The sequence below is a fragment of the Gavialis gangeticus genome, unplaced genomic scaffold (assembly GCF_001723915.1).
Source record: "Gavialis gangeticus isolate Ggan-Ray unplaced genomic scaffold, GavGan_comp1, whole genome shotgun sequence".
NCBI classification, from domain to species: Eukaryota; Metazoa; Chordata; order Crocodylia; family Gavialidae; genus Gavialis; species Gavialis gangeticus.
The window spans coordinates 47,473,644-47,496,932 of record NW_017729004.1 but is presented as its reverse complement, the minus strand read 5'-3'; the positions used below and the strand labels follow the sequence as shown (position 1 = coordinate 47,496,932).

The 23,289-nt window shown below is 41.0% G+C and overlaps 1 protein-coding gene across 2 annotated transcripts in view; it reads left to right on the top strand.

Annotated features, from left to right (window-relative positions):
• The window catches only part of LOC109291349 (macrophage mannose receptor 1-like), a 121,818-nt gene that overhangs the window by 83,144 nt on the left and 15,385 nt on the right, over positions 1 to 23,289 (top strand). For both annotated transcript variants that reach the window (XM_019508330.1, XM_019508329.1), the window contains exons 20-26: positions 2,806 to 2,945; positions 3,422 to 3,536; positions 5,288 to 5,457; positions 7,644 to 7,746; positions 9,508 to 9,737; positions 10,912 to 11,077; positions 21,564 to 21,716. In XM_019508330.1, coding sequence (XP_019363875.1) covers positions 2,806 to 2,945; positions 3,422 to 3,536; positions 5,288 to 5,457; positions 7,644 to 7,746; positions 9,508 to 9,737; positions 10,912 to 11,077; positions 21,564 to 21,716 — 1,077 coding nt within the window. The remainder of the gene's footprint in view (positions 1 to 2,805; positions 2,946 to 3,421; positions 3,537 to 5,287; positions 5,458 to 7,643; positions 7,747 to 9,507; positions 9,738 to 10,911; positions 11,078 to 21,563; positions 21,717 to 23,289) is intronic.

Genomic DNA, 23,289 nt, shown 5'->3' with positions numbered 1-23,289 from the left:
AGTATGTTTTTTGCTGCTTTTTTCTTCAGAGAACTATTACTGAAGATGGAAGTAAAATTAGATTTTGGAGTAGTGACTGCTTTCATATATGGTTATTAGGGGTGTGTGAAGCAGGCCCTATTTGATTTGGATTAAGATTCGGCTTGAATCAGGGACAGTGATTTGATTTGTTGATTCAGATCACTGTCCCCAATTCGATTTGGCCAAATCTGAATCTGAAGATTCAATGCTGATTCAGAGAATCAGCGATTTGGAAATAGACAGCTTTAAAAGTTTTTTCTACATACCTTGAGGTAGCACACATAGCTTGTGAACACTGCGATGCTGGGGCACATGGAACATCCCACAGGAGCGCGGGGGGCCCTCCATGTGCTTGGCAGCAAACCAGGAAGTGGACTGGAAGTACCGGCTCAGTGATCAGCCACAGCTCAACCTAGGAGGCACCGATCACTGAGCCGGGGAGGTGTCGGGGGGGCCCCCTGTATGCTTCAAGACAGATGCAGAAGTGGACTGGAAGTGCTTCTGGTCTACTTCCAGGTCTTCTGCTGAGCACACTGGGGAGACCCCCATGCTTCTGTGGGACACTTCATGTGCTCCAACATCACAGCACTCATGAGCCGCCTGCTACCTAGAGGTATGTAGAAAAAACATTTAAAACTGTATCTATGTTTGAATCTTTCCAAATCTCTCTGAATCAATTTGGAGGGTTTTGATTTGATTCAGAGAGATTAAAGGGTCCTCTGATTTGATTTGGGTTCAGAGATTCGGCCACCGAATTGGGCCTGTCAGTAGAGACTTAGGCCTTTGATGCATGTTATTTTTGTAACTTTAGAAAGTTAGTAGCACTACAAAAATAGATAGTTTTAGGGATGTGCAAATGTGCCCAGCCCCCTGCTGGAACACATCTAAGTTACCACAAAGCCATGCTCTCAAACTACAGGATTTATAAGGGGTTGCTCCTCAGTTCCCTGCTCTCAGGGCAGTCTGTTGACAAGCAAGATGGGCTCACTTAAGGTGACCAACTTTTGAAAATGGAAAAACAGGACGCATACCCACCCTTCCTCCTGTCCTCCTGCAGATGGAATGGCTGGATGGGGCTGAATGCAGCCTTTGGAGTGTCAGGGGAGGATGCGGACTGCCTTCTGCAGGGCTCAGGACTCGCTGTCCTGCTGCCCTCCCTTTGGGGGCCTCCATAGGCCAGCAGGCAGGACCTGGCATGGTTGGCTCAGTGCTGCTTCTGCCAGAAGACCCACACTGGTTGCACTGCTGTGGTGAGGAGCCTGCTGCTCACCTAGCAGCAGCAGGGGGCATAACTGCACACCACCACCACCCCTGGTGCTGCCAGGCAGTCAGGGGTTCCCTTGCCATGGTGGCGCAGCTGGCACAGGGCTCCTGGCAGCAGTGGCACCAAGCCTTCCCATCCCACTCTGCCCTCCTGTGCTGGGTTCCACCTGGAAGCAGGGCAGCAGGGCAGGGAGCCTTGAGCTCGCAGCAGGCAGTCTGCATTCACTCTTGCTCCATGCACAAATTTTGGGAGACCCATGCAAAAATCTTGGGAGGCATGTGTCCCCCCCATTCTCCTCTCCTCTCCCTGGGAATGTATGCAACGGTGGGGAGCCACCCCCCCAGATGGTTAGCAGCCATCCTGTGGCTCTGTCCTGCTCCCCCAGCCAGGCCCCCTGATCGCACATTCCCACCCTGGCCCTGGGCCTCATGCACTGCCCTAGCTGGCAATGATCCCAGCACCAGCTACCAACCCTGTCTCACTCCCTCACCATGCGGGCCTCAGTCTGCCTCCCCTGTCCCCCATCCCTCCTCCTTCCCCCGATAGGCTTACCTGTAGGCAGCTAGGAGAGATGCTCTCCACAGCTTTATTGTTGACCACATGCATTGTGTCATGCTTCCTGTGTCCCACTCCCCTGAGTCCCAAGCAGCCCCTTGCAGGCTGGAGCTATGCCAATCTGCAAGGGGAAACCCACCATTTCCCATGTTTTTCCATGGCATGATACTGGGATGATATTTAACTGTGTCCAGGGGAATCTGGGACAAAAATTGTTTCCCGGAATCATTCAGCCTGGGACTGGGACTTCTTTAAATTTTTGGGACTGTCTCACCCAATTAGGGATAGGTGGCCACCCTAGTCTCATTGACAGATTTGTGCTGTTGCTGGTGCGAGCCACCTTCCATGGCAAGGCCTAACTGGGTGGCAGAGACCTCCCAATCAACCCTTGGTGAGGCTGCAGCCCCTTCAGCCTCTGTTGACTGGTAACAACAGCTGACAAGGTTGACAGTAAAGCCACTACCTGTGGGGCTCTCTGATTAAGTCCAGACAGTCAAAAAGCCCAAGTCTGAATTGATTCAATCGTTTCAGGTTAGTCTAAACTGTGTAGATTGGATTGATAAACAAGTGAACAGACATTCATTTTTTATTCTGGAAATGCACTATGGAATATTTGAGGGTCAGAGAGACCTGAAGAGGTTGCACACATATTAAATTTCTCATGGAGGTGTTTGAAACAACAACCTTTTGTTGCAGATCCTCCATTTTTGTGATGGATTAGGCATTTTTTTAGTGTAATGAAAAGCATGGATGTGTGAATGCTTGCTTTTTTGTTGTGCTAAAAAAGTGTAGGTAGCATGACAAATATAATGTGTGCAAAGGGCCTTTATACTTTTAATACAAATATACTTCAGGTAACAGTAGTCTAATTAATGTAACAGCGAATTTTTTTCATTCAACAAATAGGCCATATAATAAGTTTTCATAAGTGATTCTTATCAGTTACTTATTTTTCTTGTGTTCAGGATTTTGGAATGATATAAACTGTGGATATCCAAATCCTTATGTATGTGAAAGATACAACAGTTCCATTAATGTGACTGTTCCTCCAACACATTATCCTATGGCAGGATGTCAAGAAAATTGGCTTTTGTATAAGAATAAGGTACAGTAACATACTTACTATATGCTGTGTTTTTGGCAGAAGAATTGAATATAGAATAAGCAGATTTCAATTTTTTAATATTTCTTACTCCTAATACATCACTGGATGGGATTTTGACAAAGGGAGGTCAGTATATGTATCTCTCTCTTCTTATTAATCCACTCTCTTTTGCATGCAAAGTGTATTTGGACATTTGCAATTATGAGACTGCATGCAAGCAAATTATATACACATATTCTTATACCACATACTGTTTTTTCACTGACTCAAATGTACCAGCTTCAAAAGCCTATTCTAACTAGGGCTTTTAACAAATCTGTAGAAGACTACATTTGAATTGTTCTATGACTATGCCAAACATTTTCCTTCCTCTTTTCTTGCACAAGGCTACGTGGTGGTCATGTGTATTCAAAAGGAAAGGCTTCCAATTTTTAGGGAGTATTGAAATAAGATATTCAGATTTATTCTCATTTTAGTGTTATAGAATATTTGGCTCTAAAGAAGATGAGCGTAAAAGCTGGCATGCTGCGAGGAAAGTTTGCATGGATTTAGGAGGAAATCTGGCTACCATACTTAATGGAGAAGTGCAAGGTACTGTCCTTTCATTTTTTTTGCATTGGTCTTTTGCAACTAGATAAGACCTCATGTAATATATACCAAATAAATTATAAATGCACACTGCATCAGTGAAAGTTTTAGATGAGAATATAACTACAAAGCTTGACTTGTAGGTGCTAAGAGTGCTATATGCTTTTTTTAGCAGTAGCTCTCAGCTGTAGAACAAAGTAATACCATGATCTTACCAGGCAGGGGAAATGGCAGTTAGAGGATTTTTCATTTTGTGAAAAAATGGAGTAGGAAAATAGAGTTGTAAGTGGATAAAGAAATAGAGGAGCATGTAGGACAATGAGACAGGAACTATGAAAAAGTGACACTGCACTAAACTTACTGATGTAAATTTAAATGATCACAATATTAACAGTCATAGTGAAAGAACTCAATGTTTATATTCTGGTCAGTTACACTGGTGTAAATTTAGAAAAAATGCCATTCATTTTATCGCAGTGCATGCTTTTCCAAATGCTAAAAGATCAGGAACGAGAATGTGAATGCTTGTTTATTCAAAATGTAATTTGCTTTATAGGCAAACCTATGATTTGAATTCCTATTGTGAGCACCTTGTGCAAATTCTGGGTAGTTTCTGCATAGGGTTTTATTCCAGTTAAGAGACAGGTGGACAATAAGGCAAAATCACTATTACATCAGCAGTGCAAGTCCACTGGAAAGGGGTTGACTTCCTGAGCAGTTCTTGGCAGGATAATTGTGTTAATATTTGGCAAAGAATCTACAGGTTTTATTTTTGGAAGGATAAGACATAGGCTGTGTTCATTTAATAAAACATTGGAGGACTAAGAGCTAGGAACAGAGAGAAATGCAAATAGATGTTAAGTTCACAAGTAGAGGAAGCCCGTTGCTGAAACTCCAGAAGTTGGTAAAAGTTAGTTTCTCAAGAATCATTGGTTACTATATATTAAAAAGTGGCTGGGACTACTTTCAGTGACACGTTTGGTATGTTAGAAACACAGCAACAATATTGAACAAAGTCAAAAATTGTTTATTTTATCCTTACTTTCTAAAATGAAAAATCTATTTTGAAAGGTATTCCTATCTTGTTCACAATTTAATTAATGTCTTTTTCTGTTCTTTTTATCTTAAAGTTTGAGTAATATCCATTCCTTTCATTTTTACTCACAAAAGTGACACATTATCATATTATAAATTCAACAGTGCTCAATATATTGAGACTATTTTGGAATCTGGCTATCCCGTATATCCCCACGTATCTCACAGGCTAGAAACAGACATCGTTTCTGAAGTGGGATTAACTATTGGGATATGTTCTGGCACAGCTGACCCACTTCATTGGTGTCTACAGATGTCCCCAAGGCTATTTTCCCTGGGGGTCAGGCCTCTGCTGCTCCCGGGTCTCGATTCTGCTGGGTAACAGCCCCAGGTGCCACACACTGACTCAAGATGTGTGTCTGCAAGCAGGGGGAACCTCTATGGATTCCCCTGCAGGGGAACGCCCATTGCACATAATAAGCAAACAGACATCCTCCAAAGGATCACAAATCGTGACTACCTTTGGTCCTGGCATCATTTTTGGGCACTTGAAGTGTGACAAGGGGCTAAGACATCTTTTTGTTCACAACATAGCAACTTCTATGGCAGGACAAGGGCAATGTTTGTTTGCACCCATAGATACGTTAGCATCTCCATTGATGAGAAGCAGCTGTGTTCAACAATATGTTGCATCCTCTTTTTTTTTTTTTTTTTTTTAGCTTTCCTCATCTTTCATTTAAAGGATTCTGTAACTGACACATGGATTGGTTTAAATGATATAAACCATGAACTCAGGTTCCTTTGGACTGATGGAAGTGGAGTATACTATACAAACTGGGCGAATGGCTTTCCATCTGGACAGGCGGATTTATACTCATATGATAGCCAGGTGAGCATCAATTGCTAATCAGTAATCATGTTTAACTAACTGTAACTAGTACTCCCAGGAGAACTTTACAGGAGAAAAGTCCCAGGAGAACTTTTACAACCTTTTCTCCTATGCCTGATGAAGGGTGTTCGTGCCTGAAAGCTTGCAATTAAAGAATTCATTTTTTGCAAAAATCTAGTTGGTGTAATAAAAGATATCACCTCTACCACAAGTAGAGGCGATACCTCTACCTTTGCTTCTAGACCAATACAGCTGCAACCTGGATACCTGACACACAGAGGATTCTCAGATGCTTGAGCAATTAGCACAATGCTGTTAGGGAGATGAGGTGGGTCTGGCTTGGGATTAGCTTGCCAGTATTTAGGGACCTATCAGGAAGAGAGAAGGAATCTTGGACTGTCCCAGGCTTTGAGGAAGTCCAGGTTCCCAGTGGCCAGTGCTGGCTGGATCAGCAGGAAAGCTGATCTTTAGAAACACTGGCAGGACTCTCAGGACTGCCAGGTTACAGCCAGATGAGATAGTAAGATGCTTGTGTTTTGTTCTGTCTTCACACGTATGGTCTGTTTTCCTTGCATTATTCTTTTCTCCTATATAATAAATCTTTCTGTTATCTTGTATCCTTCCTGACTGCCTGTGGTAAAGAGTGATCTGTGGGTGAGTGATATTCCAGGCTAACTCATTCTGTGGGAAGGGGGACATAAAATTGTTTCAGAATCCAAAGGGAAGCCACCTGGATCTGGCAGAGATTCCCCTGCTACATCTATGAAGTCCAGTATAAGGCTGGTGGAGCTGAGGCTTATGGGGATAAGGAATCATCTTGAGGAAAACTTTGGCCTGTTCCTTGGGATAAGGAGTGGGATAGGAGGAGAAAACTTGGGGCTCCAGGGATATGCTGTGGTCAGGGTTGTGAGTGTGATAAAAAGATTATATTTGTGATGTATTCTCAAATAAGTTCTGTGGCTTTGGAAATGGGTCAGGGAAATCACAGAATCATTGAAAATTAGGGTTGGAAGGGACCTCAAGAGGTCATCTAGTCCAACCCCCTGCTCAAGGCAGGACCATCCCCAACTAGATTTACCCACCCAAGGATTTGTCTTGCTGGGTCTTAAACCTTTAAGAATGGAAATTCCACAGCCTCTCTGGGTAATCTGTTCCAGTGCTTTACTACCCTCCTAGTGAGAGTTTTTCCTAATATCTAACTTAAATTTCCCTTGCTGCAACTTGAGACTGTTGCTCCTTGTTCTGTTCTTTGCTATCACTGAGAACAGTCTAGCTCCACCTTCTCTGGAACCACCCTTCAGGTAGTTGACGGCTGCTATTAAATCGCCTCCCAGTCTTTTCTTCTCCAGACTAAATAAGCCCAGTTCCCTCAGCCTTTCCTCAGGAGTCATGTGCCCCAGCTCCCTAACCATTTATGTTGCTCTCTGCTGGACTCTCCAGTTTGTTCACATCCTTTCTATAGTGGAAGGCCCAAAACTGGACACAGTACTCCAGATGTGACCTCACCAGTGCTGAGGACTAATCACTTCCCTGGATCTGCTGGCAACGCTTCTACTAATGCAGCCCCACATGGTGTTAGCCTTCTTCGCAACAAGGGCATATTGTTGGCTCATATTCAGGTTATTGTCCACTGTAACCCTGTTTGCACTGTAACTATGAATTGTAAGTTAGGCTTATCAAATCTGTGACCCATTTCATGCCTAAGGTTTTTTCAAGTTTTATTGTGAATATTTTACACAGTTGCAGCTATGAATTTGGAAAATGGAGAAAAGTGTCAGGAGTGCCCACTGCCAGTTGTATGTCCCAGAGTTGGTGCAGCAGAAGGGTGATGCATTGAGGTAGCCAGTCTCTTCTGTCATGATCAAACTCATGAAAGAGCTCCCTCAGGACTTCCTTTGGGCTTTGTTTTTTCCACTTTGAGCTAACTGAGGAAGGGAAGAGATTAGAATCTCTGTGGTCCATACACACAGCCCCGTCCTGTGCAAGTCAGAGCAAGGTTAAAAAATAAAAGCAGTACATGAGGGGTATGAATATATAGAAGTCAGTATCCTAAGCTGAAAGACTGAATCTTAAAATGATAAGGAATGAATCTCTGGGACCACGTGTTTCAATGGATGTAAAAGGAGGAGGAGGTTGTCCTTACTTCTGATACTTTTTTACTGCTTTGTCTATCCTTTTCCTCCTAGGCTGACTGTGTTGTCATGAGAAATAAACCTATAAAGGAGGCTGGGAAATGGGTGGATGAAAGCTGTGACAACAACAGAGGCTATATATGCCAAACTAATGCAGGTGTGTTATTTTTCATCAGCCTCTTCACATAAGATTTTATGTGATATCTTTAGACATTACTTGGGGCTTAAATGGTAAATTTCCATTATATCTCTTCTACCCTTCACTTCCACTAAGTGACTTTTCCAAGATATGCCTATGGAAGGCTTGATTTAAACAATTTTTAAAGACTTGCTTACACATGAAAAGTACATTGTTAGAAAAATATACTAATGCAGACTCTTATATGATAATACTTAAATTGGGTTAAAACTGCTTATCTACTTGACTTGAGCCTGTTGACTGGTTAACACAAAATCAAAATAAGCCAGTTTCAGAGTGATTTAAGAACATGCACATTCAAAGATTCTACCAGTTTGGGTAACTGGTTCAAAATCACACCATTTGCAAAACCAGAAACTAGTGCAACAGTATGCATAGAGTAGACCTGACCTAATTTAAATTTAATGTAAATTCTGTGTGTTGAAATGCCCTTCCCCTTGGAGGTACTCAGAATAATAGCTTCTCTTAATCTTTTTGATGTCCTCTTTATTTTCTCATCAATCTTTTTCAACTTTATTGTTGTTAGCTTTGTAGAATCAGCCTACCAGTATGTGAGCTGGTTCTATTTTAGGTCTCGAGATATCAGAATTAATAGTTACTGTTGATGACAAGGTCAACTTTTCCCTCATTTTATAGGAGGACGAATTCTCTGTCTTTAGTGGGCTCGCGTAATATTAGAAAAAGTAAAATATGACATGTATGTTTCTTATTGGTTATGATGCATAAGCCAGAAAGATCAAGTCAACTTTCAGATCTTTGGTGGAAAAAGTTTTACCTCTAAACACCCCAAATATAATCTCAAGTGACCGTGACATAAACATGGAGCTGTTGTAATTATTTTTCTTCATATCATGTGGCTACTTTATTTCTGGAATGATTTATAGGATGAACAAGAGGGCCTAGATCATGACTATCTGACTGGGTTCATGACAGGTGAGAAGGAAGAGAAACAAAAAGGAAGGGATGATGAAGTTGTGTTAGTTGCAGGTTAAGCTTAGAAGATCCTTTGATTGAAGCTGGCCAAAAGTCACTATTCCATTCCTTTTTAGATATTTTAAGATTTCAAAATGTCTTTATCAATGCAGAATAAAACCAACCTCTTCTAAATGTCATCATGAAATGGCAGGGAGAGAGACCCTCCCAACAACTCCCTTCCCCAAATAGTCAATAGCTCAGTGACTACAGCATGCATAGTGGACACAGGGGACTGCTGTCTATCCCATGCCAGTACCCTTCCCATGGGGTGAAATGTAGTTTGTACAAAGTGAAACAGAACCAGTAGAGGTTGGATAGGTTTTTTGCATCACCAGTGGTCAGGAAATTCACCTGGGGTTCCCATGTGACAGCTATTTTGCAAATATATTTTGCAAAACATTTCTGTTTTGACAGAAAAATGTTCCACCAAAATTTTTTGACTGGCTCTAACGCTGACTGATATGGCCAAATTTCTTCTGCAGATTTCAGATCAGCTTCAGGCAGGCTTGTCATTTCCAACTCTGGGGACCTGGTCATTGCAACTGATGCTGGCCTAGTACAATACATTTCTAGTGGGCAGTTTATAGCTTGTCCTATGCCAGAAATAAAGGTGGCTTTTTTCTTCTCAGCTTTGAAAACTTATACAGCTGCAATCTGCCCCTGACCATTTTTGCATGCATGTGTGTGTGTGAAATAGTACATAAACATACTGCTGTGTTTTTTTTCATTTCTTTTTTACTATAGACCCTAAGTTGTCCCCTTCACCAACAACACTGCCACCAAAATTTGTCCTTTTTGGTAACAGCAGTTATGCCTTGATCCATTCACCAATGAAATGGGAGGATGCCCGAAAATCCTGTAGAAGTAATCTCTCAGACCTTGCCAGCATCTTGGATCCATACAGTCATTCGTATCTGTGGCTACAGATATTAAAGTATGGGCAACCTATATGGATTGGTCTTAATAGCAATATGGTAAGAACACTAAACGAATTAATATGCTGATGCTATTCTTTCTGATAATACATTTCTTGGATTTCATGTTTATTGGTTCATTTGTGAGTTCTTTAGATTATTTAATGGCTCTAATTGTTTACGTATTTGATTAATGTTTAAAGGTGGCAAATTTAGTTATACTTTTGGCATTAGTTGGGTTAGATGCCACATTTAAATGTTCATGTTTTTGTGGAATTCAGTCTTATGTAGTTTTTTTTGTGTTGAGTTAGCTGTGTTGTGGTTTTGTTCATTATAAACTTGGGTGTATAATTCTTTGAAATAAATTTCTGATTGTTTTAAGACGTTAAATACCATAATAAAGTGGAGGTAGTAATAGCTACAGTCCCACTTTGCTGATGGTAAGTCAAATAGTAAGTGGCTCATCCAGTTTATTAGTTTATTTCAACAACGCCTATCTCTACAATATCCAAAAAATTGTTAACGTTTGAAATGAACAGTTACTGCAGACAATTGGTATAATCACTGCTTTTACCATTCTTGCCTATTGACATGACAAATACCATAGTCTGTTTCTAAAACAATGCTGAAAGAATAAGTGATGGTAGCGAACTTATTAGAAGTGGCAGAGCAATGCATTTTTCAGTTTAATGTCACTTTTTTAATTGTTTCAGATCTTATGAAAAAATGTTTTTTTAAATCCTTGGCAAATCAGAAAGTAAAAAAGAATAATTTTAGACTCAAAGAAATACTTAGTTATACCTGAAACACATTTTAGGTTTCCTTTTGAATTTGAAAACCAAAAATGTTTGTTTTTCCAAATGAAACTTTTTTCCTGTAGACAATAAATTTGATGTAATCCATATGAATTCCTTAAAAAGTGGGTCTTTTTGAGCAAAGGATTTTTTGCACTAAATGTAGTGATGCCAACACATTTATCACTGAAAAATGACATATGCAACAACATAAATCCAAAAGTTTGAGCCACTTTCCTTTTCTTTAGATTCTTGACTTAAAACTTCTGGTAAAGACAGTTTACATTTGTCAGATGACATAACTCTAAGCATGCTATTCTATTTCATGTTATGCCAATAATATAGCATAAGACAATACAATAATTCCTCTCACCAAACTGATACTGAAGAAGCTACCAGTACTTCTGATTTATCATTTATATTAATTATTTTGCTTTTAGACAGAAGGCCATTATGAATGGATTGATAACTGGAAAATGAAGTATACTAAGTGGGCAGAAGGGGAGCCAAAGCAAAAAATAGCTTGTGTCTATTTGGATCTTGATGGAGCCTGGAAGACAGGATTTTGTAATGAAAGCTACTTCTTTGTATGTAAAAGGTCTAATGGTAAGCATTTAAATATAAGAATTGTAATTATTACAACTATTTATTGTCATGGCAGTATGTTGGGCCGTATACAACAGGCAGTGGATGCCTATTTCTGCCCCAATGAGTTTTAAAGCCTGGAAGAAGGTAACATTTGAATTAGAAGGGCTGACATTAGATAGAATCCCTATGTAAGTTCCTGTGCCTTTCACCTGTGCGTCAAGGCTGTGTGGTTCTTTTTGGCTTTGCTGTCACTTTAAGGGAGGAACAAGCTTGTTAACGTACCGGACGTCAGTTGGTGCCCCACGGGGGGTCTCGACTGCCACTTATTTGCTGGAAAATCAATTTTGATGGGGAGGAAGATGGTTTTTCCCGTCCCTCCGGTACCTTCCTTAGGTCACTCCGGTTGTCCTTCCTGCTCAGGGCTCCACCTTCCCTACACCCCGCCTAACACCAACCAAAGATGTTGCTTCGGCCACCAGGATTATTATGACACACCTTTTTGGGTCTTAGACCTTTAGCTTTACTACGGCAGAATTGAGACATTATTTGACTTATTTGATCACGGCTGCACATTGCTTTGCTTATGTATCTGGTTGGTTATCGACTGTCATATTTCCTGGCATCCCACTCTGGACTCACGTCTTATACTTGCTGTGGGTTGTTGGTTTGCTGGTACCTGCTCTCTCTGGTTCTGTTGAGATCCAGTCTGTGCTGTGGACCTCTGTTGCCCATGGAGTCTCCTCCAGTGAATTATAGAGCCATCTCTGGTTCTGCCTCTTCAATAAATCCCCTTCCTGGGGTAGCTACAATGTCCCTGGGCTGGGATCGCATTCAAGATCTGGCCCTTCCGGGCTGATTGAGGACCTGACTTCTGGTACTCCCTGCTCCTTCCCTGCTGGGCCTTTTATCCCAGCTTTAGTGTTCTGGGCTGTGAATCAGCCCTGGCACGCTGTTATAAAGCATGCCCATGCTGACATAGGAGCCAATCCTGGCTTCTTCTGACTTGGCTTTTTTTTTTTCCTTCCCTTTCTTCACCACGGTGGCTGGGAGTGCCGTGGCATCGTGACACAGGCCCTGTGCTGATTTGTCATTGCCACTTTGTTCTTCTTGCACCTTGATAAAAAATCTGCAACCATATTAGTCACTCCTGGTCTGTAACTGATACTTAATTTAAAGGGTTGTAGCAATAATGCCCAGCGTGTAATTCACGCATTATTATGCCTGACCTTATTTAGCCATTGTAAAAGTGCATGATCCGTGATTAATTTAAATTCTTGCCCCATTAAATAGTATCTGAAGTAATTTATGACCCACTTTTTGCCAGGCATTCCCTCTCAATAGTATAATACCTGGTATCAGTGGCATTTAAGTTTTTACTAGCAAAAGCAATTGTTCACTCCTCACCTTCTTGATCCTGACATAGGACTGCACCTATCGCAGTCTGAGAAACATCCGTTTGCAGGATAAAATTTTTAGAGAAATCAGGCGTTACCACTACCATGTCATTACACAGGGCCCTTTTGATACCTTTAAAAGCCTCCTCCATTTGAGGATCCACCGTATCGAACCCTGTACTTTTCCTCTTACGGCGTCTGTTAATGTGGCTGCTTTTTCTGTGAAATGAGGAATAAACATCTTGTAATAGTTAGCCAGCCCCAGAAAGGATCTCATTTGCCACTTGGTTTGAGGTGGTAAATACTTTTCTATCATCTCTTACCGGCCAGTGGGTGTATGACTCCCTGTCCAACCCTAAAACAGAGGTAATTAGTTTCTTGCCTTCCTAGCAAACGTTTCTTAAGGTTGACCGTCATCCTGACCCAGTGGAGTTCTTTCAGCACCTCCTTCACATGTCGCAGATGTTGTCCCCAGGATTAAGAGTATATGACGATGTCATCAATATAAGCTGTGGTGTACATCGTATGCGGGATGAGGATGTGATCCATGAGTCGCCAAAATGTTGCTGCAGCTCCATGAAGGCTGTATGGCATTCTCGTAAATTCAAATAGGCCCCAGGGCATACCGAAAGCAGTTTTCTGTTGGTCCCTCCTTGCCATAGGTATTTGCCAATACCCTTTTGATAGCTCAATTGTTGAAATATAACAGGCTTAGCCTATTCCCTCCAGTAGTTCTTCCATGTGTGGCATAGGGAATGCATCAAATCGAACAATTTCATTGATTTTCCTAAAAGCTATACATATCCGAAGAAACCCATCAGTTTTGAGTACTATTACCATGGGGCTTTACCATGGACTGCATGAAGGTACGATTATCCCTTGTGCCAGCATCTTTAGTATTTCCTGACATACTGTCTCCTGTAAATGATGTGTAATGGGCCTCCATCTCTCTCTGACTATGGTTCCCCTTGGAGTGTTGATCTCGTGTCTCACCCCTTGGGCCTGCCCAGGGTTTTGTTTAAACACATCATTAAGTTCTTCTATAAGCATTTTTAAATGTTTGTGTTGCTCCTTATTAAGCTCTGGGCCTTGCGTTATTTCATTGCTTTAGGCCACTCTCTTTTGCTGGTCTCCTATCTCAGTCCTAATTCCTCTGCCAGATCCTTGTGTCTCAGCATCCACCCTTGGGGTTCCCACCAGGCTTTCAACAAATTTAGGTGGTCAATTTGTTACTCCTTCTGGTGCCTTGGACAGTACACCTCATTGTCAACAGGACTGGCTTGTCAAACTATCTCAAATGGTCCCTGCCAATGTGTCAATAACTTGTCTGTCATGGTAGGGAGTAACACGAGAACTTTGTCCCCTACCTGGAAGTCGCATAAGCAAGCCTGATTTGTCATACTCCCATTTCTACCTCTGTTGGACCTCTGCTAGATTTTCTTGGGCCAAATGTCTAGCTTTTTCAAGTTGGTCTGTTATAAAGTGTGCCCATGCTGAGCAGGTTTTTTTCTTTTCTTTCTTTGCTGTGGCAGCTGAGAGTGCTGCAGTTTCACTTTCAATGTGCTCCACTTCTAGTGCGGCATCCCACTAGTTCTTCTCCTCATCTGATGGAGTTAAGTCTTTTCCATACCCTGTCTAATATGTTCGCAAAGACATAGTGTCTCTCTGAAAAGCAGAGATGTAACGTTGGTGCAACAGGCCTACACTATCAGCTCAGTAGCTGAAGTCCCCTAGTGATTGGAATGGCCTGCCCAAGCTTCCCCAGTCTCTACTCTACCTCCAAATTTTTTCCTGCCACAGCTTGATCTTATTCGAGAATTCTTAAGTTCAGAGGCTGCCAGCAGAAAAAAGGGGTAGGCTCTTCCATGTGCCTCACTGCTGTGCATGGTCCTCCAAACTTCTGCACTGATCTCTTAGAGGAGGAGTTGCCCCTCTCAGGGAAGTCTCCCAATTCAAGCCTTAAAGGTAACAATTATGAGCTCCTGCTGCTCCCATAGTGAAGCCCGTGTCTTCCAGGTGCTATCTGATATTGTTCTCAGGAGGACCCAGCCTCACTCTGCCCTCTGGCCTGCCTCAGCCTCCAAACACTTCTCAGGTTTCGGCCATTTCCCAGCTTCTGCCTCCTTTCTCTAGCTGGGCTCTTTCTGCCAAGGCCCACTGTGGCCAAGCTCAGCATATGAGCTCTAGCCCTTGGTCTCTGGCATTTCTCTGGCCTATGTCTTGCCCTGTTAGGACTCTGCAACTTGTGGCATCTTGTTTGCATCTCACTTGCTTCTGCAAACTCCCCTTCCAGCTAAACACCCAGTCCACTGAATTAATTCCAACATAAATGCAGGCTGCTACCTTACATAAACTTCTCCTTTTCCTGGGGTTCAATGCAGCAGAGAAAATATCACAAAAAGAAAGGAGGGGGGAAAAAAAAGAATGCTACCACTTTAGCAGCAGTCATCTCACACATAGCACCAAAACATCATAGGATGGGCTGGGCTGCTGCTGCTGGTGACTCGTCAAAAGTTTGCAGTGTCTGTGTCACTGAGATTCCTGGTGCTTGCAATGCAAGAACTCCCATGTACCCGCATGGTCCAAGAGCACCTACTCATCCCACCAGCCGTATCTCACACTTTCTTCCCTTCTCTGACCACCTTCTGGCCGTCCTTAAATGTCTGAGGTTTCAGCCAGCCAGTTGCCTGCCTTGTCTCACCCTTCACAGGCACAGCTCATCTTTAAATAACTGACAGCCTCTGTGCCATGTGCTTTGTTTTCTTAAAGGAGCAAGGCCCTGGCTCACTGCATGGGTCCTCCCTCTCCACAGCCATGGGTTCCAGCTCCTGTTTTTCTGTTTCTGTTCCCCTCTCAGTTGAGTAACAGGGTTAGGGCCCCTGTTACAATTGGGTTAGAGCAATATCCCATATTTTTGTCATTAAGTACCATATAGTTTCATTTCAATACTGAGTAAATATCAAAGACCAATAAAAGGACAAGTGGATAAGAGGGACAACTGAGCAGAAGGACCCAAGTCAGGGGAAGCAATCAAAGCCAGTGGTTATTCCTACCTACTGAGCTAAAAATGCTTCCTGTCATTGCTCATGCAAAGCCTGGAATAAACAGAATAATTTTCTGAACCTGAACCTTCTTCTGAAACTCCTACTTTTTTTTGGTATTACCTGTCTGTGCAGGAAATGCCTGTAATACCAGGATAGGCTAATTACTTTCAGATAGTAAGTGTTGCATGCAAATGTTACTACACATAGTATGAGGCAGAGACTACATTTTGTCTCTGTTTCATAGAACCCTACATGAGCTGAATGTTTAACGAACATAATCATAAAACAACAGAAGAAACAAATTGCTGAGGCAGCTCAGATATATTAATAGTGGCAGAAACACCCGAAATTGTGAAAGAGGCATCGTAAGTTTGATTAGTCACTTAGCACAGCAGTGTAGTTTGAAGATGATAGAAATAGTTAATCCATTATCCTATCCACTGAATTTTGTACACACTCAGTCTTTGACAGTAAGAGGACATCCAAGAAATGTGCTGGTATTTATATAGGCTTAGGCCCTCTCAGAGGTCAAGAGAGGCCCAGGCTACTTCCATTTTTTAAGGGCTCCCAGTATATTCAAAAAATATTAATTCATAGTACACTACAGGTGGTGTAGCCTGGTAATGGGACACAAGTTTAAAGTTGTATGATGAACATCTTCTTTCAATCCTGTCAGTGTATCTCTGTGTCTCTATGTATAACCTCATTTGGAGATAATGTCAAAAGTCTAAATCTGAGGCCCTCCGTGAATGAGAGGCCCGAGCCAAATGACCCTCCTGCCCCCTCCTCCCCCCCGTGATAGGCCCTGTATAGGCTTGCTTCTCAGGTGTGATTTCGGTAGTGATAGGGAGCTAGCAAGAAACTTTGCCCTTGATAACAGAATGATATTTCCAGAGCTGCAATAGAAAATTGATAATAAATAAATAAAATACATGTGAGTACTGTGATCATATTATTTGGTTATAAATGTAACTGGAAATTTTAAAGGGGAGTACTATATACCCCACTTGGTACATTACAGTATGTACTCTCAGTCCTTTATTTCCCAAATTAAATCTAATGTGCAAGAAATATGTTGATAAATATTGTCCATGTATAGATGACATGGTAATCTGTGAAAAACTGGATAAGTAATCGGTTTCCATATGTTACCAAACAAATATATGACAAAAAATAACCCTGAATGAATAAAGGAGGTATTGTATACGCATCATCAACCAAGCAAGCACATATTAGGTGAGGAATAATAATGAATAGCTTTTATAGCATTTTACAATGACAGATCATGACCCCTCTTACAAAGAAAGGAAACTCACTGATTCGGTGACTCACCCAAAGTTACATTGTAAACTAACAAGCGGAACATAAGTTTTCTGGTTGCTGATCCAGTGCCAAAACCACAGACTTGTTCCTTCCTCTAATTGAATGTCATCATCATCATCTCCAGAGCCCTAAAACTGCAGTTTGAAGGAGAAAAAACCCCCTTATGTTATCACTTTTATTTGCTTATATTTTTTCCTTGTTAAATTTGTCACCAGCTAGGTGTTGAGACAAACACAAACATACAGGGGTGGGTCCAGGGGATATGCAGTGCTGCAGGCATGCTCCTGCCTTTGATACCTTTTCCACCCAAACTTTAAAACTAACTGCCTGAGAGTGGAAGTGACATTTCTATTCAGGTTGTGCTGAGAAAGCCAATTGATTTATGGCTCATTGTCACCTCCCTGATTCCTGCTAATCTCTCTCTACTCTACAGGTATTAATGACTTTTAATGATCTTGATGTTCCACTATTTAAATGGTCCTTTTGCAATTTTGCTATCTGTTAGCCATTCCTGATCATGTTTCTTTTCTATTTTACAGCCTTACAAAGTGTTTTTAGCTCTAGCTACAAACCTTAGCTCAGGTGTCCTAAGGTTAACTCAGGAGTATAAATGATTGACAGCGAAATATTGGAGGCACTTTCAAGAGTCTCAAGAAGGCTAGATTTTATTTTATAAATCTGAATGAGATATACATGTAATTTTAATGAATACAGGACTAAGACACAATATCTTTTGAATATTTTTTGCCTATATTTTTGCTTTGATCTTAACCTGGGTAATATAATGCTACCTCTTAGCATATTAATAAAGCATTTTGTTTTTCTTTAACTGGAGAAAAATGGTTTGTGTTCTGTGTGGTGATGTGCCACACCATCAGCACCCTCATTTTCAAAATCCTAGATCTGCCCATGCAAACCTATAAGTATGTTTGACCCATCCTTCCAGTGTGTTCACAAGTTACCTGTAAAAGTAAAATCTATTTTAAAAAGTCAGGGCATTATTCACCAGATGAACAGAACACCAGGTAAAGCCAAGAGAAAATAGAGAAAATGTGTGGAGTGACACTGTTCCACATGCTCACCATGCTATGCAAACATAGCTTTACTGCCTTTGGTTCAAGCCTATGTAGAGCCAATAGTATAACATGTTTGAGGACCCTGCTGATGAGTATGGTACTTTTACAGTCTAGAAATGGTTCAATTGAATCTGAACATTTAATCTCTAACAACATTATTAGAAGGAAGAGATATTAGTTTTTTATTGGAAGTCTGGGGTTAGTATAAAGCACCTACTAGGACCACCCCTTAGTTTTAGATTCTGGCTACATATAGTCATGGTGTGTCAGGCTCTGTCCAAGCCCCCAAGGTCTGGAATAGCCTGCCATTGGAGGTGGTTAAAGCACCTACTTTGAATGTCTTCAAGAGAAATTTGGATGTTTATCTTGCTGGGATCCTATGACCCCAGCTGACTTCCTGCCCCTCGGGCAGGGGGTGGACTTGATGATCTTCCGAGGTCCCTTCCAGCCCTAATGTCTATGAAATCTATGAGTTGACAGAAGGAAGAAGCACAGAGATTACTGACATTACTGTGACAAGTATGAAGCCAAAATAAAACTATATGTTTTATGTCTTTTTCCAGTTACTTGACACAGCAAAGGAACTTTGCTTAATATTAAGAACATAAGAAATGCTGTACTGAGTCAGACCAGCGGTCCATCTATCCCAGTATCCTCTCTCTCACAGTAGGAGAAGTAGGTGCTTTTTATCTTTAGAGATATATTGAACCAAATATATCTAGAGTGATCTCTTCCCTATTTGTTATGTCCCTTTCCCTGTGACATCCATCCCCCATTTACTGGTTTAGAGGTGCCAGAGAAAACATCTGCAGCCATTCTGTTCAACACCTATTAATAGATCTATCATCCAGGAATTTGTCTAGTACCTTTTGGACCTGGCTATGCTATTTGCTTCTACCACCTTCTGTGGCAATTATTTCCTACTAGTTTCTGTGACTGCCCCTAGTTCTAATGTCCTGGGATTTGGTGTATTACAGTTTCCAGTTCATCTGCTCCACATGCTTCATGGTGGTATAGAACTCTATTATATTCCCCTCAGCCTTCTCCTTTCCAAACTGAAGAGTCCTAGCCATTTTAGTCTCTCCTGGTAAAGCTACTGCCCCGCCCCCCCTGATTATTTTGGTTGTCATTTTCTGTACCTTTTTTACTCTAGTACATCTTTTGGAGATGTGGAGACCAGAACTTTACACAGTATTTAAGATATGGATTCACCATGGATTTATATAAAGACATGATGATGTTCTCAGTTTTGTTTTAAATTCCCTTCTTAAAGTTGCTCAATATTTTATTAGCTTTTTTGGTTGGTGCTGCACATTGAGCTAATGTTTTTAGAGACCTACAATGCCTTAAGACCTCTTTCCTGAGTTGTAACCGTTAGTTCAATAGTTGGTTCAATAGTTAGTTCAATAGTTCAATAACTAAATAGTTGGAAAAATTGTTCTTTGTAAGGTTTTTGTACCCAAAAGCTTGCTATGATCATTTTTTTCAACTATTTAGTTGTTCTGATAAAAGACATCACAATTACCCAAAGAACCTTGTCTGCTTATGTCCTTAGACCAATACAGCTACAGCCAACACCCCTGAGTTCAGAACCAAGACTTGTGCATGTATACTTCAGGTTGTTTTTCCCCATGTGCTTTACTTTGCACTTGTCGACATTAAGGTTCATGTGCCATTTTTTTGCCCATTCACTTAGGTTGGTGACATATTTCTGCAGCTCTTCTCCATCATTTTGGTATTTGCCTACCTGGAATAATTTGGTATCATCTGAAAACTTGGAGATTTCATTGTGCATCTTCATTTCCAGATCATTAGTGAAGATGTTGAATAAGGTGTTACCTTTCTACTAAAAGTATCTGAAATTTCCAGCCTACAGGCATCCATACAGTTTCTTGGGGAGGAAATATGCCCCATCTAGGAGAAAGATATGCCCCTCTAGAGATTATCACCATAATGAATACCTGAATGTTATTCTTGTCTCCTCTGTGATTGGGTGAAGTCCAGCTTTAGCTGTTTCCCCAGCCTTCCCCAGACCAGGAAATTTGTGGTGATAGAAATGAACAACTGTCCACGGCTGTAAGAATTTGTTGAAATATCCAAAGAAAACTAATTGTTCTGCATGCACAGATCTATGAGGCAAAATAATATCAAATAGTTGTTTAAATACATTTAGCACCAAATTATTTCCAGTGTTCTGAATATTGCTTTTTAACATAAAGTTGTCAGTCCCCATGATCCACATGTTGAAAATAATTTTCATTTGTCTAGATTCAGAGGAGCAACTGGTGTATTTTGAAATAATTTATGCTTATATTTATTGTTCTTCAACAATAGTGGTCAGCTAAAACCATTATCAATACTTTCATAGTATCATAGTATCTTAGGGTCAGAGGGACCTAAACAGATCATCTGGTCCGACCCCCTGCCCTGGTCAGGAATGGGTGTCAGGGTCATATCACCCCAGCCAAATATCTGTCCAGCCTCCTCTTGAAGACTCCCAAGGTAGGAGAGAGTCCCAGTAGCACCCCACCTCACTTGACAGATAATTCCAGAGTCTGGCAGCTCTAACTTTGAAAACATCCACTTTAAAATGCAGTAAAAAATTTCATTTAGGACGATATTAGTATCTATCTATTGATATTCCAATTCAACCCTACCATATTATTGCAGAGCCTATACATTCCAAAACCATTGTAAGTGTAAACAAAATACTTGCAAATTTGTTTCTATTTCGTTTACCTTCCATGACCTGAGGGATTTTGTTTTCATTTTCATAAATAAAATAGTCTTTCAACTGTCTAGACCTAGAAACAATCATTTTCTCCTACAGCACGAAGAAATTTGACTTTGTAACTTTTGTAAAGGAAACAGGAATAATTTAGGTCCAATAAGTAAGTATTACAGGAATAAGTTTTCTTGATTCATACTACTTGGTTTTGAAACATAAATGCATACATGATTGTTGGGCTTCTCTATTTTTCCATTGATGTGAAATTAAAAAAAAATATTTTGTGATTTTTAAGTTAATTATTTGGGCCATGCTAGTTTTCTATGATTTAAAAAAATCCCCAAATGGGGTGTTTTATTTTGATCATGGAAAAATGTGGATTTTAGGTTACTTTTTTAACAGGGAAATTGAGAATTTTTAAAATCAGAGAAAACCAGGATCCCTTCCTATAATATCCTGGTTTAACCTGCACTTGAAGTCCTGTAGAATCATCAGAGCAGCTTTTCTACATCAAGAATAGTATTGGTTTATAATCCAATTTGACCAGATTTAGGTCCAAAATCTGTAAAGCTCAACATGGGGCTCAACATGTAAAATTCAACATGGAGCTGAGGCGCGTTCTTAACTGTAAGTATATGCCTAAGTACTTTACTGAGTGGGAATAGAAGAATGTGTTTAAAGATAAGAACATGCTTTCCTGAATAAGGATGTTAGAGGTTAAAATGCTGCAGCAACATTATTTATTCACGAGTTCAGATTTTTTCCAGTATTGCATAATAATAAGGGATATAGAATTACAGAGCTTGTATTGAGATTAAGAGCTCTGAGGAGTTTTCTGGTTAAAATAAAAAGCACATCAAATTAATATATGCTACTAATGGTAAAAACATAAATAAGAAAGCTGTTCAGTCAAATGATTTGGATTTTTTTTTTTAACAGTGAAGGCCCCCACTGATCCTCCACAACTCCCAGGAACGTGTCCTGAAACAGCAGAACGTCGATCTTGGATCCCATTCCGCGGCCATTGTTACTACTTTGAATCATCACTTACTCGAAACTGGGCCCAGGCCTCCTTAGAATGTCTCCGATTAGGTGAGTGTCATCTTGAATTAGTGGTAAAACATTCACAAATCGCATACGTATAATTTTTTGTAAAGAAGAGTGAATATATCTTAAATGCTAAGGAAAAAATCAATTTTCTGCAGTAGTAATTGGAGTTTTTATTAATTTTTAATTCCATTTTTCATTGTTTACGTTATAGAACCAATTTCCCTCTGAGTTATTTCAATTACCATATTGTTTGATTAGAAAATGAGGTTTTCCACCCCATTTAACATAGGGAATAAAGTCCCTCACCTTATAATCAAGTATAAGGAAGCAATGGGCAGGGGTTAGCTCTGGAGTCAGAGGTGCAGCTGCCACCTGCCCCCTGCTGCCTCTGCATGCCCAGCCATTCCTCCCCCACATGCTATGGGGTCTAATCCACAGTCCACACAATTGCGCCTCCTGTCATGGCACACATGCACAGCAAGAGGTGTGACTATGGGACTGCACATTAGATCCCATTACACCTTATTGCTGGTGCAGGGGGAGACCCATCCTAGGTTCCCCTGCACCAGCTAGAAGCAAACTCCCACAGTTGGGTGCCCCCTCAGCTGAGGTGTTATGCATCCTTGGTGCTAAAGGATCACCAAAGCATAATCAGCCTGGAATTTAATGTGAAATATCTCTCTCACAGTTCAACTTAACTAAAATCTAACTTTTATTAATACATTAAATGTTATCTTAACTTCTACATAGAGAGAAAGAAAAACACTTAGTTCAATGGTCCCACCTAAACCCAGATGTTACTCTACTTCACAGAAAAGATGGCCAATGAGTTCCTGAAAGTAGAGGGTGGTCATCTCTGGGTAATGGCTGTTTTTCAATCCAGGTGTTGCTGGATGGCAACACACACCCAGCTTCCTTGCTGTTCTACTTTTATGCTTTTTCTTTAACTTTACTTTCCTGATGCCTCTTCATTTCTGGATGCTGTTGATTGGTTTCTCTGTGATCATCATGCTGTTCATGTGTTGCCCTGTGGGGTCAGGCCAGCTCTCAGGATCTCAATATTGTGCTGTTAGACAGGAGGGTATGACACAATTGCACATATACAAACACACAAATCAGTTAGGTGCACACACACACACACTACCAACTCTGGCACATACACATCCAAAGCAGCCTAGACACATACATACCTATCACTGATTCAAACACATATACTATACACCCCAAAAGTTAGACATAGATCACTAATTCATATATCATGCACACAATGACACACACACACACACACACACACACACTCACCAGTTCATACACATACAACCCACCTACACATACACACAGGTAAGTTCCTAACTTGGATGGTACAGTGTGTATGTGTGTGCTTGGGGTACCTGGGGGGAAGGTTCAGGTGAGAGAGAGAGAGTTAAAGTTTAGGGAGTAAAAGTAGCCAGAACCAGGATTAGAACTGGTGGACTAGAGAGAAGCTGGCTGAGGAATTGAGGCTTGAGTTTACTTAAGGTAGACGGGGGCTGGAAACTGAGGCAGACAGCTGAGATAGTTGTGGGGGGGGGGGAGCAGATAAGTGGTGGCAAGAAGGAGACAGCCAGGAAAGAAA